General features: G+C 38.5%; 2 protein-coding genes across 4 annotated transcripts in view; both read left to right on the top strand.

Annotated features, from left to right (window-relative positions):
* The window catches only part of LOC136968936 (TRAF-type zinc finger domain-containing protein 1-like), a 57,801-nt gene extending 52,428 nt beyond the window's left edge, over positions 1–5,373 (top strand). For 2 of the 3 annotated variants that reach the window (XM_067263004.1, XM_067263006.1), the window contains 2 exons: positions 2,677–2,761; positions 5,126–5,373. In XM_067263004.1, coding sequence (XP_067119105.1) covers positions 2,677–2,761; positions 5,126–5,164 — 124 coding nt within the window. In that variant the 3' untranslated portion in view covers positions 5,165–5,373. The remainder of the gene's footprint in view (positions 1–2,676; positions 2,762–5,125) is intronic. The other variant, XM_067263005.1, reaches the window with a different exon arrangement.
* An 11,980-nt stretch (positions 5,374–17,353) lies between these two features.
* The window catches only part of LOC136968923 (transmembrane protein 134), a 28,928-nt gene continuing 25,085 nt past the window's right edge, over positions 17,354–21,196 (top strand). Inside the window, exon 1 of the mRNA XM_067262992.1 lies at positions 17,354–17,725. Within this exon, the coding sequence (XP_067119093.1) occupies positions 17,525–17,725 (201 nt within the window). The 5' untranslated portion in view covers positions 17,354–17,524. The remainder of the gene's footprint in view (positions 17,726–21,196) is intronic.

Here is a 21,196-nt window from a genome sequence, read left to right on the forward strand (position 1 = left end):
TGAAAAACGGTGTGGCTAAATGGAACCCCAAATTCAAAAAATTCGTACAGTTCAAAAAAGTTTTGAATTGGAACGGAATGTTGTATGCATGCGCTAACAATGGTAGCTATGCGACCATGCAGATCTAGAAATCTAAAATATAGCGTTTAAATAAAGTAGTCCATGTTTTAGAAATTTCTAGAGTTGTGGTATTACATGGTGTTAGCGTCGAAATATACAGGTTTTCCCAAATAAAGAGTTGTTTTTGATTATTGCATCCTTTCAATAATTTCGTTCAGTCCCATCGCGGTCGATAACCTTGATCTAGGACTTTCCTAGCTAATTCCGTTGATGATGATTATTACGGATGTCGTCCTGATGCTCTGTGATGCACAATGTTAGCGTTCTAGCTGTAGCTCTTATATAACACGTACCTTGTCCTGATCCATTATGATTTAATAGTATAAGATAAACTCCCAATTTTTCTTTAAGATCGATGGCATCTCTGTCGTTAGTTAGCAATCTTCTCAATGTTGGCCGTGTGGATAGTGGTAGAATGTAGCCATTTCGTCTAAAAAGGCGTACAATTTTCAGTGATAAGGGACCCAAAAATGTTAGTGGGGTGTGCTATCCTTAGGTCCTCTTCGTTGGCAAGGAAAGATTGTGGATATAATTTGTTTTTGATGCGATTACGAAGATAATAAAATTTTGATTGGGAGTAGCCCGCTAATATCAATTCTTTGTTGATAAGTTGCATTTCCTGTTCCACAAGTACCTTGCTAGAAGGAAGAAGGAATGCTCTTCTCATAAGGGAAGTGATAGCTGAGTTGAGATAGTGTTTTGGTTGAAATGCAGTAGCAGGAATAATTTGTGGTATGGTATTGTTTTTGTGATACACCAAAAATTGGAGAGTAGGAGATTTGTGTATCTCTAAATCAAGGAATGACATTGTGGCGTTGGACTCTTCTAGTGTAAAGTTGATGGATGGATAAACAGAAGCTAACATTTTTACAAATTGCTTTAAATTTTCAGTGGAATCCTCCCACGCTATTAATATGTCATCAGCATAACGTAAGTATAAGGTCGGGTATTGGATGGTCAGAGGGGCATTAAATACTCGCTGTTCTATATTCTACTCTATTTAAACACTATAATTTAGATTTCTAGATCTGCATGGTCACATAGCAACCATTGCTAGCGCATGCATACAACATTCCGTTCCAATTCAAAACTTTTTCGAACTGTACGAATTTTTTGAATTTAATTATAACACTTACGTATTGTGGCGTTACGGGAGCGCAGAGTCTTGGAGAATGAACTCGTCCGCTAGCACTTTCCGAAATGTTGGCGAAACTGTCGGAATACCGTTCGAAAAGCTTAAAATATTGTATTCGATAGACCGCCCGAAGACGGTAGTTTTACACTACTGAAAGTGCTAGCGGACGAGTTCATTCTCCAAGACTCTTCTCCCGTAACATCACAACACGTAAGTGTTATAATTACATTAAATGTTGGCGTGAAGTGGAAACGTATTATTTTTTGAATTTGGTGTTCCATTTAGCCGCACCATTTTTCAAGAAGTGTTATAACTCGGATAGTATTCAATTTCACTCGAAGATGGTAACCGTAAGTTACCGAAAGTGCTCGTGAACATCTTTATATTTTAACAATTCAACGTGGTAATGCCACAACACACGAGTGTAGTTTATGATAATTATAAAGTCGGCGTGAAGTGATAACCAGTTTTACTATGGAAAAACCATAAAAAAAAACACTTCTTCCTTCTACTGAATACGAGAGTCACATGGCTAAAACTAAAAGCACAACTACGGTTCCTTTTAAAAATTTGCAAAAAAAGGTCTCATTCCCAAATGTATTGCGCTAAAGTACGACTCCTTTCCGTTTGAAGTTCACTCCTTATTACCAAGAATTGAACGATCACTACTCTCTAAATTAATCAAGAACAAACGCAAGAAAATGGCAGAAAAAGAAGAAAAATTTTATAATATAATCGAGATGGGTCGATGATGATAATAGTCGCATAGCCCAAACGGTTAGGAGTTGAAATTTGGTACACGGTTAGGGTATGTCACGAGAACATACACTAAGAAGGGATTTTTCAAAATCCCCCCTCGCAGGGAGAGGGGAATGTTTAAAGCTTATCCTAAAGAACTCAACTTCTACTGTATTATTTTAGATACAGTTTTTAATTTTTAACTGCATTTTAGTAGGGTACCACATGGGGACGAAAGAAATGTATTCCTTAACAATGGAAGTGTTCAGAGAAAGCAACACCTAAGATCTACAGGCACAGATGCGGTTTTTTACGTTTTTGCGGAAAATTGAACATATTTTTAGACCCATCTAAAATTCTCTTATTAGTCTGGAAATGGGGGGACATACTGGACAGAAAAGAGGGTAAGGGAAAGGGGAGGGGAAGAAGGAAGGAGAGGAGTTAGACAGGGGGAGAAACGGGGACATAATTCTTGCATTCTGCGAAAACAGGTAAGATTGGCTATAATGTAATAATCTTAATCTTCGCTATCGTTACTTTTTGCCCAAGCAACGCCGGGCTTATCTGCTAGTAAATTAATAACTCAGTAGAATAATTAGTTTATTTTTGTGTTAAATAAATTAATTTAATATTTGAATGGTATTTGCAACTTTTTTAACGAATGTATTAACTGCATTTATTAGAGACGAAAGAGTATTCGAAGAGCCCACCAGGAGACCACACCAATTGCAACCATTATCGCCAGACGACGGAAACAGTAAAAACAAAGTATTGAAATTTTAACCATACTATATTATCCCATAGTTATTTTCCACGTAAAATTTGACGTAATTTATGAAATTTCACAAATTATAATATAGCGTCTTCTCACATTTTTACTTTGAACGTACAGTAGAGCGTTGATAAGTGGAACCAATTGGGGACTGGGGTCCTTCCAGTTAATGATTTGTTCCAGTTTCCGACTTTGTACGAAAAAATACATTAACCTGTCCGATGTTCAAATTTTTCTCCGTTGCGTGTCGCTTCGTGTTGAATTTTCGTCGATTTTAAGCCTAACGAAAATTTTTATAATAATCATCGAGGCTATCGTATCGTTAAAAATTATTTCTGCATTTTGTACAAACAAAATAAATATATCGAAGAATATAAAAAACATGAAAATTATACTTTAGAAGTAAATTTAGTATCAAAAACATTCGATTCGGCACGACACAATCCGACTGAAAATCGTTCCACTTTCCGGCCATTCCACTTACCGACGTTCCACTTATCGACGCTCTACTGTATTATGATTTATTTATTTTGTTTTTACCTTTTGGTAAGTGCAATGCCACGAGCTAATTTATACAGCGAGTACGGTGCACTTGCCTCGACAATAAACTCCATTAAAATTTGACAAATCGTAATCCTATTTCATAAGTCCCAAGTAGGGTCTCCGATTAGCAATCTCGCGAAAAAGAAATATATTTTTAACAAAAAATGCCGTAACGAGCTCCAAAGTATTTCTAGACGGTTACGACGTTTGTCGAGGCACCTCACCGTCGATCGCAACTCGCATTTAGAAATTTTCCGAATAAAGTTTGTGAGAATTTCTAGTTTATATACATTATATAGCTTGTGTGTAACGTATATACTGTCTGTGCCGCGCGAAATAAAACACCTACAATTAATTACATTTATGCAATGGGGCGATTGTCATTAGCATCATAAAAGCGTTTGTGTTAAAATAATAAAATGAACTACTTAAATATTTCCACAATTGGAATGCGAACGTATACGAAAGGTGGTTAGAACAGTCGAAGTAGTCATTAATCATTTCGAATTACTCGATAAAAATATTAGTGCGTTAGTGATATTTGACGGAAAAAACTTTGATCATTCGATGCCGCGCATTGCATGAATTTTAAGTTAAATTTCTGTTGGTAGAACAAAGAACTGCTAAAATTCTTAGTGCCCAGTTGACTTTATTGAGTGAAATTAAGCAAATTCTTACGAAACTTGTTTTCTACTAATATTGTGTGAAAATAATTATTAAACGGAAAAAACATTTATTATAAAATGTAGTGTGTGTCACAAACACTAGTCTAACTCGAAAATAGTCAATCCCAGATATTTTTATACGTATAAAATTTTAAATAATAGATATACGACTATAAAAAACACCAGATATTTAAAAAAACATTTTCTTTATTTAAAATTTTATGTTTTCTATATAATTTGTTCGCTTAATCAGAATTTTAATAACTCGAAAGTAGGATACACGGATTTTCGATGTATCGTAATAATAAGTAGTAAAATGTCGGTAAGAATGCGATCCATTAAATTCGATGGAAACAAAAGTTACGAGCGTATTCAAATTTGATAATTTTGCTTTCGTAAAAGCGAAAGTATTTGACCTACACGCAGCAACAACCATCGAAATTGCATTACCTGTAAAATCTTATAAAAAGTATTTACTTCGTAAATTAAAGTATTATTTTGCCGCAGACCCGCAAGAAACTGCAAAGATTGCATCGTCCGCGACATCACAAAAACGAGAGCGCTTTTTAACGGCGGACAAAATTTATCGTAGCGACGTTTTCGGTAGTCGCATCTTCCGTTAGTATAAAAATTCCGTAACGTCCCGTCTTTCTAGACCCAGAAAGGTCCTAACGGTACGGATGCTACACAAACAAATGTAGTTTGTCCCCGAACGCGATGCGAAACGATTACCTTCGTCGGTCCCTCTTCGGTCTATAAGCGATAACAATTTTATTGCTTACGGACCGAAGAGGGATCGGTGAGAATGCCGATCCAAAATGCATTTAAATAAAATATCTGAGAATAAAATAGTTTCCCGGGTAATTCTCGAACTCGGGTGAACGTCAGATTCGAAGGACGTAACATATCGATTGGTTTGTCCAAAAACTCGTTTTAAGTGGTTATAAAAGCGAACGGTTATATGGGGCAAATATTGCTAGTTTTGTACTAAACAAAAATTTAATAATCAAAGTATAAGATACTCGGATATTTAAATATTCAAAAACAAATGTTCCGTAATACTAAATCTACGACAGTTCTTTTATCAAAACATTAATTTTAGTCGATTAGTTGCAGTAAAGTTACTGACAAGAATATTTTTTTTATTTTTAGTGTACGAAAAGAAAGGTGAAGAGTTCGAGAGAAGATTAACCTTTCCTTCGGTATATAAAAATAAAATTTAAGATGTATTTTTTTAATATAGACATTTTAGCGTGTTTTGTGTTAAGTTAAAAACAAAAAAATTTAATGCATGGATTGTTTGTTTTAAAATAGTCTCGTGTAATTACGAAGAAACTTTCTTTGTTCTCTGTGTATTCTGTTTGAAATATTCATAAAATTTTACATTTTTTGTAACACGATTCGTGTGGAGAGTTCTTTCTTTCGACGCGCCCCGGATATTTATACTTTTTAATTTACAGACCTCTAAGCGCGTACAAATTTTTCCATCGTTCTAACCGTTTATAGTTATAGAATTTTATATCGTTGTTTTTATACATCGCTTAATGCTAGTTAATATCCACGTTCGATCTATAAAACAATTACGTTTTAATTGCGGACGTCGTCGGACGACCGGGCGACGATATATAAGCCAGGGATGGCCGAGTTCGAGTCTGTTTCGCTCTTCTCGTCCGAGCTTCGTTACAGTTTCTTTACCCGAGTCGTGGCTAAACCTATAAAGTGTTTAGAATATTCGTAATGTACCGTACACGAGCGAATCCCGTTGTATATCGCATAATTTCGCTCAAAGCGGCTAAGATATACGTATATACTCCGTTCCAAAGAACTCGAGTTCGAGTCCGAGTCGGGTTATTAAAAATTTTCGTCGGTCGTCGGCCCCGGATACGTAAGAACTCGTCCGACACAATACGCGACGGAGACGATAAGAAAAGCCCTCGGCGTCGATAGAAAGAGGCTAGTCGAAAGAGAAAAAAATAGCGTCTAGTACGCGGTACTCTTCGTAATATTTCGCGTAGGATTAGGGCGTTATAAGCCGTACGACCGGACTCGATTACGCGTATTACGAACGATCCGATAAATTCCGTCCGATCGAATACGGGCGCGACTCCGATATATTCTACGATTATCGTTTATATTTAATCTCCTCGTTAATCCGTAAAGATATGGATTCCGTTATAGATTACGCATAAAATTATTTTACCAATTATTTAATAAGGATATCGTCGGTTTGCTAATAGTTTTATACCGACGGCACTATTTTTATTATTTCGAATCGATCGATTATTCTATTTACTTCCGTTACATTAGTCTTAAAATCGCATTAACCCTCGTCCTACTTAGGAGTCAGATTTTATTATTCTATCCTTCCGATTTAGCCGGCTATTAGTTACTTCCTCCTTTATATTCCTATTTCTTATATATAGCTTTCCTAGCGACTAACCGAAATTTCGTATACCTAACTCGAAAATTGCCAGAGCCAAAACTCTCGTAATTTTCATTTATTCTCACTAATCAATTCGTCGTTTGTAAATAACATACATTAATTCTTTTTAACTATTACCGTCGATAAGTCATCCGATACTAAGATTTAAAACACGCGGATTCTAGCTAACTCCTAATCTTAAATAAACCACCGTCCCGAATACTGGATATTTTCTGTACGGAATTTCTAATTACCGTTCTGTATTTTTCTCTCGATATCGTCTCGGTTCGGTTTGTTTCGTTAAAAGTTCTCCGAAGAAATCGGCCATTCGTTCCCGGTATAACTAACTATAAATAAAACATTTTGTTCTTTTCCGAGCGGGAAAGCTATCTGCCGGACGTCCGGACATTTCCTCTCTCTCTCGCTCTAGTTCTATCGCTAGTGTTCTGGAAAGTGAGAGATCATTCTTATAAAATGTCTCGTATTTTCTAATATTGTTAGTGTTAATTTTGTAGTTTCTATTCGGTTTCCTAAATTTTGTTATTCGTATTTGACATTTCCCGCTAGTTCGTTCTTGTACAAAGTGGCTTCGTTTAGTTATCGCACTCCCCGTTCCGACTATTGCTAAAACCGTTTTCGTACATTCCGTAACTTGTCTGCCGCGTTTTCTCCGCTTACGAAATTTAAAAAATTCGCGACTGGCTTCGTTCCCGATTTTTAAACTTTCTCTTTCGACCTATCATTTTCGTCTCCTTTTTTTAGCTTTCCGCCGATAATCCCCGTTAATCTCCTTAAATTATTGCTGGGAATTACTTTTTAATTCTACGCTACCTTAATTCTTTTCGTGTAAATGTCCAGAATGACACGGCTCCGAGGATTTTAGACGCGTATTCGCCGTAATTCTCACTTATAATCTGGCTCGGTTACGTCGAATTCTGTTTCTTACCATCCGAACGCAAATGCGCTTTGACGCGAATAACTGCCGGAAAGCCGAGAAAAGTTACGTTTGACGCGAATAACTGCCGGAAAGCCGAGAAAATAAGAATATCGAACTCGGGCTCCGGGGATCCTTAAAAATTTTTGCCAATGCTCGATCCGGATACGTTTGGCCGGTCCGGTCGGGCCACGCGTCGTTTCCGTCTTCCTCGGGGTTCGACTAGACTGGCGACGAACGCGTTAAAAAATCTTTTCGATCGATAGTTTTATGTAGATTTATTAAGAAACTCGGGTGTGCATTTACGATAATTAAACGGGATATTTTCGACGCCAACTAACGGCCGTACGAATTACCACACTCGTCACTCGTCTAAGTAAGAAAATCGGATCCGAAATTATAAAAGAAAGCTTCCGGATGGCCTTAAATTTAAATGTATTCGGTAACTAGACTAAAAATAGCAACGGTCGATAAATAAATCGCCGACGCATCTTTTTCCGGTACGAATTATTTTATCGTAGACGAAGCGTACGAATAAAAAGGTCGAAACTGTCGGAAACTAAGATAAACTAAGGATGCTCCGGTATTGTTTCTAGTCGAACGAGTCGTTCTCGCCCGTCTGTCCGCTACACATAAATTAAGAAAGCGACAGCTGTTACGACCATTCGTCACGGCGCGAGACGACGTCGTCTCCTTCCACCCTACCTAGTGACGAAAGACGTCCTCGTCCCCGTACGTAAACGATGTTTGCGAACCGGGAGTGGACGGGCAATCTACATTTTTAAAACGCGAGAAAGTGGCGAGCGAGTGACGGATGCGCGGATGCGAGCGAGATTTCCCCGGCTACCATCGACGGCCGCCGTCTCGTAACGATATGGTAAAGAAGCCGCTATCGAAGCGTACCACCCTCGCCGCGTACAAACGGTATACTAATTAGTGTTGTACCGTACGGTACGTAGTGCGCGCGATATAGTAACGTATCCTAGAAGAGCGGGATTTTCGTAACTCCGAGTGTCGGTGTAGGCGGTGAAAATAGGCTCGCGTGCCGGAATCTAAGTCGAATATAAATTCGGTCGTAAGGGATTAGACCTCGGAAAATTTACCGAATTTTTCGCGTTCTATATTATCTCCGCCCGGCATTTTTCGTCGTTTTCGCTTTACGAATTCGTCTTACGTATCGCGCTTCGTTCCTCTTCCCGTCGAAAAGACGGATTCGTACCGGTAAAATAGCGCGCGTATAACCAAACGTACTTTTCCCCGTCTAATAAGAACGTTTCCGATTCGAGTTATATAAAATGTCTTCGAAACGATTGGTTTTATTACGGAAATATTTAATAAGAGCGCTGGTCGGGGCACGGGAGAGCGTATTTGTCGAAGAACTTCCCACTCGGCAAAGTTTTCCCTAATCGGTACGAAATTGTTTTTAACCGAAAGAAGCGACCGCCGCTAATAATAAAGATTTCTTACGGATTTCGACAAAATTTCATTCTTAATCGGGGCGGGATATACGGCTAAGGCCATTCTTTCTCCGGCGGGTTACGACTCGAGCTTTCGTCGGACGTTTAGATTTTATTTATTTTTCGCGGCAACGCCACCGGCGGGCGATCCGCCCGGGGGAAACGCCTCCCGGCAGCGCCTTCCGCGGGAAACCGACCCCTATTTAGGTGGCGAACGAAAAAAGTCCACCGCGGTCGGGAAAAATTAGATGGCGGAGACGGCGTTTCTCGCCGGCCACGACGTAGACGACGATTAGAAACGAGTTATCCGACCCACTTTCTAGACTCGCTCGACGGCGGGACGGGTTTAGAGGGCTTTTTATTCGAGCGGTAGTTTCGTCGGTGGACGTCGTTCCTTCGATAAACGTCGCCGACGGTACGAATCGACAAAATTATTCGTTAATTAATTGCTCGGAGCGAAATAACAAAATGAAATATTTTAAATTCGTTCGAAATGTTCCAATTCCGATATTCGAGTGGGCCAAGACTTAAAACTCCCATTAATTTAAATCGGGTGCATTTATTAATACAATTCGAGTATCGCGTCGGCTAGAAACGTTAATGCGTTTCGGAGTCGACGTAGTTAATCGCCCGGTCGGAACGAGGCAATTTGAATAATTACCGAAATCTTTTTATGGAAATAAAAAATGAATCGTTTTAAATATTTTATTATTACTATTACATTTCGACGTCGAAATAATTGCTCGAAAATCTATTCCCGAGACGAATTTCCAATTCGGTATAAATTTCCTAAATACGGATCTGTTGGTATTTTAAACCGTATCGGCGACGAAATTAAATGTCGAGATGGAAAAAGATCGTCGTTAATTGTCGACGGCCTTGGGATTTCGTTTCCGGAAGCTTTCGGAATATAGCCGGCCACCTTTTCCGACCGCCCAGACGAATAAGCCGATTGGCCGAACGACTCCTAAAACGGGAGTAACGGCCGATGTTTTGCCCGAGTTCCCGATATATCGGTCCCCCTCCTCGTCTTCGGGAAGTCTCGTCGCGGCTCGACCGAATTTATTTTATAAACTCGCCAAAAAGAACCTCTCGGAGTCCGCGGGACGGAAACGAATCTAAATTTTAAAAAAGTGAAAAGGTCGTTTGTTCCTCTTAACTCTCCGCTCTGCGGTCGCCGAGAGGGCCTCTCGTAGCCGGCCCGTTACGGGTTAGGCCGGATCCGCCACGGAGCGGCCGGGGGCGAAGGACGGGGCCCGACGGATCGGGACGGACCGCCGCCACCCGAAAAATTCGTGGGGTTTTTTCGATCCCGCGCTCCCCGGAGCGGTGGGCTGCCACCTCGACCGCTCGGCCGTCCGCCCGTTATTATTTATCCGAAAGGACTCCGAATAACGACGGTCGACCCGCTATTTTTGCTTCGAAACGCTAGTTTCGATATATTCGATATATAGACAAATATTTGTTTTTCGTTATTATTTCGATACAATTTGACAAAATCGTTTCTTACAAATTTAACTCTAATTATTTCAAAATATATTTTATCTGAATAATAATAAGAGAGACTTTAGTTTTGTATAAACATACGCGTTATAAGAATACGCGTTATTGCTTCTACCAACGGAAGAGAAATCGACGATAGGTAAAATGGAGATTAGACGATTGGGTTTGCTTCCGAGATGGCTGCCGCGTAGTGATCTACGCGCTACGATCCGAAAGTTCGGGGACTGCGGTAATCTACGGCAACGAAAGCGTGTATTTCGAGTTACGGGGTACGAAACGGATTCTACCAAACCGCCTCTACGTGTTCGGGTTAATTTCGCCCGTGTCGCGCGATTAAACCGCCAGCGCCGCTGTTTTCTCCGGAGACAGTTACCTTTGTTCGTCGACGTAATAAAAGTGGAGTTTCGAGAACGACCTCCGACGTTTCGACTTGGCCGTGGTAGAATCGCCGTACACCTTTCTTAGCAATTTTAAAGCTCTGACAAAATTTAACGTTGGAGGTTGTTATTGTAAATAGTCTTAACTTCAAATTTAAAGTAGTTGTTAACAAAATCAACGAGTCGAAAGCAGTTTTTAATAACTGAACTAAACATATTATTAAGTTATCGATATTTATCACTAGTGTGAACTTTTTTAAAAATTCTTTGTCACTTAAATCGGTACATTTAAAATACGACGATATATCCGAGGAAGTTCTTATTGCTCGCCTTACGTTTCGCGCATTTCGAGTGATTTTTAATGTTCGAATGTCCACCGCGAGTTACTGAAAATTCCGAAAAGCGCAGTTCGTATTTCGCTTCGTCGATACGATCGCAGACTTTTTTTCGATAATCGGTTAACGCGCGGTGTCTTTTGGCATTTTAGAGGTTAAATGAGTTTAATATACCGTACAAAATAATCGCAAATGCCGACCGGCAATTTGAACTTTACTAAGATACGACACGCGCGGCAGTGGCGCGGCTAGTGTAAGCTTCGGTCTCGTTAACTCTAATTGAAACAAAGTATCTAAAAAAACGAAATAAAAGTATCTGGATCTCGTAGGCTACGCGCTATTATAAATTCTGCGGAAAAATAGCCGAAGGACAAAATAAAACATCTAAATTCGTTAGGCCGTGCGCTATAAATTTTGAAGGAAAACGTCTAGACGACGTTAAAAGTACTTAGATCTAGATACGAAATATTTAGATCGGCAACGGCGAGTGTAACGGAGGGGTAATTGCCGAATCGCCATTTTACTCGAGGTTGCACTATTTTTACTTCTCGTATATTCGGCGCATTTAAAATTTTACCAAATAACCGGGACAAAATAACAAACTGGCCGGGATGCTGAGACAACATCGTCAAACCGGGACAATCCCGGTCAAACGAGACGTCTGGTAAGCCTAGTACATAAGCGACTTCGGACAAATAGTTCGATAGGTTCTACCTTCCTAGGGCGCTTTTGGAAATTGTAACCGGTGTTACCAAAGCGTTTAGACGATGCGACCTAAATAACCGACCGCGTTTAAAAATCACTTACGACGTCCCGCGGTACTTACCGAAGTAACCGCGTGTGCCGCCAAATTTTTAAATTATCGAAAGTGTACCGTGACGAAAGAAAGGTCGAGAATCGCTGTACCATACAGTACTCTACCCCGCTATCTACAGCGATGTCTATCGATGGTTATCTTAATGTTTTCAAAATATTAAGCCAAATCGATTTTTACAGTATTTTACGCGAAAATAACGTATTCCAAGGCGTATACGACGCGATTTTTCTCGAAAAAATTTTTAAAAATTCGTTCTGCAAAGTTGCCATCTCTCGTAGGGTAATGGATTTCCCGGACAGCCTTCGGATAACATTGAACGTAGCCTAACTCGTGAATGTAAGAGCTAAGCCGCTTTTGCGTGTATTCGCGTAAAATATTTTAATGGTAAATTACGTCTTTTTAACTCCCGAAAAATAAAAGCGCATTCTACGTTTACCTTTTTTAAACCAGAATACGAGAAAAATCGAATGGTAACGAGTACACCAAAGGGGCGAAATACGTGGCCGAAATACATCGAATACTTTTCCTAACCGTCTTGTGCAGAAACGGGTGCGTCTTGTGTGCTGTAAAATACGGTAATATTCGACATAAAATGAAATGTTACCATCTTTTTAATTCCTTAACTATAAAGGAACGTAAAATTAATTCAGTTTTTGCAAATACAGTTTATAAAATTAAAAATTGTGGCGATTTTATGTATATTTTAAAAGAAAGTTTTATCGCGTGTTTCCAATCTTTACCGAGATACAAACTTAATAACTGGCGACAGCTTAGCAACTTTTGTTCTTTTAAAATGAAAATATGTGATTTGTGTCACTCGAACTACAGTACAGACTCGTTAATCGGAATCGCCGGTAATCGGAACGATTTTCAGTCGGACTGTGTCGTGCCGAATCGAACGTTTTTGATACTAGATTTACTTCTAAAGTATAATTTTCATGTTTTTATATTCTTCAATATATTTATTTTGTTTGTACAAAATGCAGAAATAATTTTTAACGATACGATAACCTCGATTATTATTATAAAAATCTTCGTTAGGTTTAAAATCGACGAAAATTCGACACGAAGCGACACGCGACGGAGAAAAATTTTAACATCGGACAGGTTAATATATTTTTTCGTACATAGTCGGTAATCGGAACAAATCACTAATCCGAACAACCCCAGTCCCCAATTGATTCCGATTTTCGACTCTCTACTGTATTAGTTATTAAATGATATATAGAAGATAAACGTTATATTTTATCTTATTAAGTGATAAGAAACATCGTTTGTAGATACAATTCAAAATTATGTGCGCGTAATTACAATATAGAAAGAGACCCGCCATTTTGAAGCAGTTCCTATCGGACCGCTTTCAAAATGGCGGGTCTCTTTCGATGTTCTAATTACAGTAGAGAGTCGTTTATCCGAATCAATTGGGGACTGGGGTTGTTCGGATAACCGATTATGTACGAAAAAATATATTAACCTGTCCGACGTTGAAATTTTTCTCCGTCGCGTGTCGCTCGCGTTAAATTTTCGTCGTTTAAGCCTGACGAAAATTTTTATAATAATAATCGAGGCTATCGTATCGTTAAAAATTATTTCATTTTGTACAAAATAAATATATTGAAAAATATAAAAACATAAAAATTATACTTTAGAAGAAAATCTAGTATCAAAAAAGTTCGATTCGGCACGACACAGTCCGACTGGAAAGCGGTCGGATAACAGACGTTTCGGATAACCGGTGTTCGGGTAAACGACTCTCTACTGTAACTACAAATAATTTTCGAAGGAAATTTAGAGAATTTAATCTTGAAATGAGTGATACAATTTATGAATTGTATTTAAGAAAAGGATACTAAAGAAAATGTGGCCTGTAGGTTTTCATTTGTGCATATTTTAACGTAAAATTTCGACTTTTAAAGTTGATTTAAGAATGAAAATCTAAAATGCCTAATTTGTTCGCGAACAAATTCACGTAGCAACATTTATGTGTCATAGAATTAGGTTGTAAATTAATTTAAATTTGTAAGTACGGAACTTAATCGCGAATTGTTTCGGTTTATCCCCTGTATTATAGGAAAATGACGTTCGCTTCCAGATATCTTAATCTTTTTCGTTGGATTTGCTGTATATAAATGAAAGTATTCTAAAGTTGAGAAATGATAAAAATAAAATCAAAAGTTCTGTTGTTTTTTATTCGAAGTATTGTTTTTTTTAAGTGAGTAAATTATACCGTTCTAGATAAGTTGATAAGATGCGCGACAATATCCAAGATACATTTTAGTAAGGTCAGATTAACAGATATAAATAGTCTGAGATTTTTGTACAATAATGCTTTAAGATATATCTTTTAATTATATAATTTTTTATTTCAAAAATTAATCGTTCGAATTAGCGAATTTTTATATCATAACCAGCAACGCTTGAATTTGATTCTACCACCAGAAAAATATTGCAAAAGTTACCCCTCTGTGCGCGAACAGACCAAAAATTTACGTACGAAAGTACAAATTCTCGCTAAAACGGCCCTCAATTATTGCATACCAATTTGATTGCCCGTGATTTTTCGTTTTCGTGAAATACGCGCCATTTTAAAAACTCTCGGACTATATTCTTATTGGACGAAACGGTATACTCTCGAAATCGGATCACCGATATTTTCTGGTAAACAGTTTTGATAGTCACGCGAGTGTACAATAGTCCACGAGAGGCAGTATATAAAAAAAAATAACAACAATTATTTTTGTCTCGTGTGATTAGCAATATAGAGGATTCTTTCGGATTCTAATTCTTAATGTTATACAATATCCCAAACTGGAGCGAGGAATCGAGCGAATACAGAACAAAAGAACGCGCTCGCGACAATTAAGAAAAGACAGACTTATAATCTTACGACTAACTTACACTAAATTACAAACTAAACAGGAAAGGAAAAATAGCAAGAAGTTTTCGTATGATAGAGGAGGTCTTTAACTAGTCTTTTATGCGCCCGGTGCGAACTTCTGTAACTACGCCCCAAAACTATGATATAAAACTTGGTCCAGGTCATTTCTACGCCCCCCAGGGTCTGAGTCCTGTGCCCGGGCACCGCTGGCACCACCCTAGTTACGGCACTGGAGGAGGTTATAAAGAATACCCGGGTTCTCTGTTTGGTATTGACGCTCTTCTGGTGGGAACCACTCTAAATCGTTTCTCGCTGATCTTTTTCGGATTTCTTCGAAGTAGTGTTACCACTCGTCAGGTTTTCACCGGGACAGTCCGGGAATTGGCTCACTGTCCGGGTGAACTATTAATTTTGTCCGGGAATTTCGTAGAAATTGTGAAATTACGATGAAACAAAGTTCTTGCAAATATTGTTATAAATTTATACCATTTGAACAACGAAAGGCCTCACATTCACTGAAACTCATCTGCCATTCCGCCGTGTTACTCTGTTTATGCTGACGTGTGACGCGCAACCTGCCTCTCAACCTTTTTTTTTGCGTGTATGTCACTCCTACTCAAGTCCCTAGTCCCTAACTGTAATTGATTTAGAACCAGCATGCGCGTTATTCTTCGCATTGTAAAATGACGTTGCGCATGCGTCAGGAACTTCTGTTCGAACAAACCTGACCTGCCGTCCGGGTCAGCGATTTTGTAAAGGTGGCAACACTACTTCGACGATTCTCCTTTGTACAAGGGACGTTCTCTCTTTCTTTACGTTAGCGAGGTCCTTTCTCTTTCTGTAGGCCACCTTCGTCTCCCTTTGTCTTTCCAGACGACGAGCGGGAGCGTAACTTTCGCACGTCTACCTTCGCCGAGAGTCCGACCCAAGAATGAACCTTCTTGTCGTTCTAGTAGCCTCGGGGTCTTCACTTCCCATTGTTAACGTTGTTGGTGGAAAGAGTTACCCCACCCCCAGGAAGGAATGTCAATAGAAAATCGAGAAAACAAAAGGAAGAACAAAGAAGAAAGAAAACTTAAAACTAAACTTATATCTAATATGTACATTAATATGGCGTATTGCCACACAGTAAATCGATTTACGAAGAGTTTTGTGATGCATATACGATATGTCGTAACTTTGTATTTAACGACGTTGTAACTAACGACACTTTCGTGAATCCGGGTCCTATTCTTCAAGCGGAACGAAGTATAACGAAATCAATTTTACCGTAAGCCAATCGATATCAACGAGAACGAAGTCCTCGAGGCATGTTTCCGGTGATAAAAATCTCCGAACTTCTAAATAAAGCCCAAAATACTTTGAAATGACATTGAAATGAATGCGAGCTAGAAACACATTAATAAAAACTAGATAATGATTTATTCAATTTTTGGTGCCGACCAGATGGCGGAGGAATTTAAAGCTCCAAGCTACCATTCTGGAAAACCCGGAATCGAATTTGGGTGGATTGAAAACCCCAGAAAATTTTTGAAAGTTGGACCCGGATACGTCGGCTCCGTCCCCGCCATCCGATTTTTCTTCTGTAGGTCATTCCGAACTTACGATGGACCTTTTAGTGCAAAAACAGTCATAGAATTTATAAAAAGGATAGCGTATCCACAAGAGTGCAAAGGAGCCACGCTGTTTGGTGGATCGAAAGTTTTCGGAGTTTTGAATAGATGGAAATTCTTATGTCACGAAAAAAGTCTTATTTAACTCTTTCCACCCCGTGGGCTCTAAGAGGACCTTTTTTAATATGCCCGTGATGGGTTCGACCGGGCGGCCTGGTGAAGGTCGGGGTTTGATCTCGGTTCCCCTAGAGTGGTAGCTACCACAGCCGCTCGGACATCCGGCCGCCGTTCGTGCTTCGGGTATTATAGAAAGAAAAAAACCGAAACAAAACATTTCGCAAATGTCTGAGTGGTAAGCCCAGCAGGTGCCAAGCGGTTCCCTTCCCCGAATGTCGCGCGTTCGCTCCCGGTGGGGACAGACTGCCCAGGTGGAGTATTCCGGGTTTTCTTCGCGTTTCTAATGCCTCGATAGGGACCGATTGCCCTCAAAGACCTCCCGGAAGGCATTTCCCCAGTTCTTCGCGAGCAATTTCGTACGGTCGAGCGAAAAAGCTTCGGCCGGATCTTCGGAGGGGAAGCGATTATGCAATAACGTTCGTATTAATCCCGATGCGAGAGAGAAAGTCAGAAGTGATAAAAATAAACAAATCCAGAAAGGAAAAGAAAAATTTGATAACGTAAGTAGTCGTTACGAGATTCTTAGTGGAGATGGTCGAGGATATGGTTTTCTTAATTACGATCGATCCGGCAGAATGTAACGAGTTCGTGTATTTATTGTAATGATAACATAATTATATAAAATTTATAAAGTAATTAATTCAGATTTATTTAAATTAATAAGCAATATTTAATGAAATTTAATGCATCTAAATTGTCTTAGCGCCGAAATTGAAGTGTTTTGACGCCACGTGGCATTTTCCGAAACTAATAACAAACGCGTCGTCGTCGAAACGAAATCGCTATTGGTCGTCGACGCTTTCGTCATACGACACGCCTTTGTAAATCTTCAAAGGCTTTCGTACGAGTTATCCGATTAGATAGACGAGACGTAGATGGCCGTTTTCGGCCAATAGAAAATCGGTATGTAGAAACGCCAGGAAAAGTGCGGAACGCCTCCCGGTGGCGCATCAGATTCCGTGTTAGTTTGATCGAGGTCGGAGCTGGAACAGAGAACGGTGTAAGTGGTCATGCGGAGGCGAGGATATTTAATTTAACATGTCAAAGACTAAATTCACCATCGACGACGCCTTCGAAACGGAGGAAGACGAGGCGGTGAGGTGTTACGGTACCACAGAGAGCACCCCTTTGAAGCCAAAGAGCAACGATAGCGTCATCGTCAGTGTTGCCGATCCCTTCTTAATTAAAGTAGAAGAACCTTCGAAGGGCAAATTTGGAAGACTCAAAATCACTAACGACGTAAGAAATTGGCTCAGATCTTCTTTAATTCTTTAAATTTAACTTCTCTTGCACAACGTTAATTCCTACACTCGTCGATATTCCGCAGTAATGGCTCTCGTTCGTTATTAATGAGAGAGAATCGAGTTAAAATTAGTGTTTACCTTTCATTTTCGCATAATTTTTCTGTGTATTATTTATTGCGCCGCGGTTTTGCAATTTTCTATCACTTAGATGCAGGAAAGTGTTACGTAATGAAGCAGTCGATCATCCTTTGCATCGTTCTTTATGTGTGGCCGATTAATATCTATCTATACCTGTATATGCCGTTGCTTGTGGAAGTGGAGAGAGCGTAATACGAAGTCGAGGAACATTGCTTCTAAATGATTTGTTTACGCTGGGCTCTGGCATGCTAAATTCTAGGAGATGGCACGTTTTTCCGGTCGGTTTTGCCATTCTTTAAGAGCGATACCGGCTTTAGAGTCGGGGCGATCTAAGAGCGGTACGACTTCTAGATAGTTTCGGTCGGTGCGCGTATTCTTACGGAGGGATCCCCGTCTCGACTCGAACGGTTGTGCCTTCGGCTCGCGAGAGCGAGAGGTGGGAAACGACGCCTCGGATCGACGTCTCGCGAGTAAATGGGAGTCCGGATCGAATCGACGCTTGCGTTCTTTGTGGCCGTGGAACGACGCTTTGATAAAATTGCACTCGGGTGGTCCCCGAGATGCAAAAGTCGGTTTTTAATGCCCGTCGGTCTACCGCCCGTTCTACGCGCGTCTCGGTGCGGGCCCCGAAACTACGGGACGTCGAGTACTCCGCCGACGGTCGAGCGGGCCGCCCGAAGCCGGCGCGGTCCCGCGGGCCGGACGGTTAAACGCCGTAGTCTTGGGAGTATTGCCGTCGGGCTACCTAGATGCACTTCTACCGATGCTTTATTACGTAGATTTTGCCAGACCGTGCCTTATATACGAGACTAATGTTTTTGTATTTTTATGAAAAAGTTTGTTTCTTATTCCTGTTCTTATATCGTGCATTACTAACTATAAACTTTTTTTTCCTAAAAAATTTATAGCACAAGTACGAGAGCATAAGAGAAGTGTTTATGTATTATTATTATAAAGTTTTCTTAGTAGCATAAAAATGGCATCTAATAAATTAAGTTTACAAGATCTTATACAATTGCATAACTCGCAGTTACGTGAGATCTTTCAAATTGTAGAGAAAAATTAATAAGAATTCTTATCTATGACTGAACGAATAAGCAGTGATGGATTTACAAAGGAATTTCATAAATTAAAATTAAATTTGCTCTTCGGCGTTGAAGACTGTAGTCAATTGCCCGGAGTCTTGATCTTTTCCTCCTAAGATCTAAATTTAGAAAAGATAAATCGGATGTATTTTCGGAATTCGATACGGAAATTTTAATTTTGCTACTAGATTTATGCCCGTCCGACATATTTTGTTAAATTGGACAAATTAAAATGCCTAATTTGTGCGAAATTTCTGTGTAAATACGTACCTTATCGGAATAGTTACGGAATAAAGACGATTAACGTTAATTTTAACGTAGACTTGCTCGACGTACGGACGTCCGGTACCGTTCCTAGTTACGTAAATGAGTAATAAGCAGAAACAATACCAAAATTAATTTAAGGTAACGAATAAATCTTGATAGATAAAATTTAATGATAACATTGCCTGTTAAAAAGTAATATTTTGTATTATTTATTTTTGTTTTCTAAATGAAAAGACGATAAATTATGTTCCTTATCTGTTATGCGAGTTTGTAGGTGAATATAACAGATTAGAATGGTCGAAACTATCGAAACGTGTCGTCTTATATCGTTTTGTACCGGAAAAAATTCGTTGAAATACAGATTATCTTCTGGTATTAAAAATAAGATAAGTGATTAAATAGAACAAAAACTGACACGAGACTTGGAAGCGGGTAATCAATGCCATCTAATCTGAGAAATTTAAACTTGTTTATTTCTAGATACAATAATGATTGTTTTTATATTTTTATTCTTACTAAAATTTTATTGCATTGCAAAAAAGCTGTTTAAGGTATCATTATTAGTTAATTTCTTCAATAAAATTATAATGTGAGGCTAATTTAATAATTCATTTTTAAGTTGGTAATCAGATACAATGTTTATGCCTATAATTTATGTAACTTTATACATAACCTGTCTGCAGACTTGTTACTTGTAAAAGTATAAAGCAAATTTCGACGAAGCTTCGTCAAAAATTTATTAGATTGGAAACCGTAAATATTTCTTGTCGGAAAAATGTGATTTTCCTTAACGATTAGTACGAGTCAAAAGCTTTCCTACGTAATATATCGGTAGGTAACGCGCCGGCTTCGTCCTCGGATTTTATCCTCCGATTTTTCGACGGTGCCGGAAGGCCGCAAAGTACGGGGCAAAGCTTTAGAACGGGGAATAACCGAAGAAATAGATTTTGTGTGGTACGTAATGCATAATGTCAAACCACTTAATGTGTTTTCACTAAAAATGAGATGAACGTATTCGGCTACACATTGATAAATGGAGTCGTGTAGAGCATACATTACGAATTAAATGATTGCTTAATAAACAGAGTCTTTTGCATATATATGCAGAAAGTATGAGTGTCCTACCATTTTGAATATGCAGGAATTTAACACTTTTGGCAATTTGGCATTCTTTAAATTTATTTTTCTCTTTACAATCTATAATATATAAATGAAAATAGATGCTAAAAAATTCAAAACTTATTCAAAATGTATTGTGATAAGCTATATTGCTTCTATAAATATTTATCTAAGAGAATAACAATGTAAACATCTGTGTTTAAAAATAAACTTGCTATTATTAATGCTAGTTCTAATGAATAAATCATGTTTTGTAAGATTTTAATCATAAAATGTAATCATGTTTTGAGACTTGCACAAACTGGATATTTAAAACTAAATAAAAAATTGGGTGTCTTTACTGTTTCTAACATTGTTTCCTTCTAGTTTTGATATATTTTTAAAATTAATTTCAAAGTTTGAAGTCATTTCTAATTCTTAAAATACTTATGAGATGGTAATTATTCAAGACTAATTTTTGATGCTAATTAATTTATAAAATGCCTGGAAGAAATCTGTATATAATTTTAGTTTGCGACCCTAATATCAACCACTCCGGTTATCTGGTTCTTACATAAGTGTATTTTTTAGTTAGTTCATTTAATAGTGATTTAGGGTTGTTTGAATTGTGTAAAATTTAACACTTTGCACCAATTGTCTAGGAATTGCAAGCCTTGTAGAGTATTTTAATTAGTTTTGTATTTTTGTGTAGTGCACTTTGAGAAAAGATGAGCTTATCATACATTGAACAGAATGACCTTGATAGACATAATTTGCAGAACAATCTTACACATTTATTTCATGATACGTGTCTTGAACATAACAGGTCCCACTTTGGTCTTAATACATAGATCCTTTTTTTGTATTTTAGCATATGT

This window comes from Centruroides vittatus, unplaced genomic scaffold, assembly GCF_030686945.1.
Source record: "Centruroides vittatus isolate TY-2023 unplaced genomic scaffold, ASM3068694v2 contig_166, whole genome shotgun sequence".
Lineage (NCBI taxonomy): Eukaryota > Metazoa > Arthropoda > Arachnida > Scorpiones > Buthidae > Centruroides > Centruroides vittatus.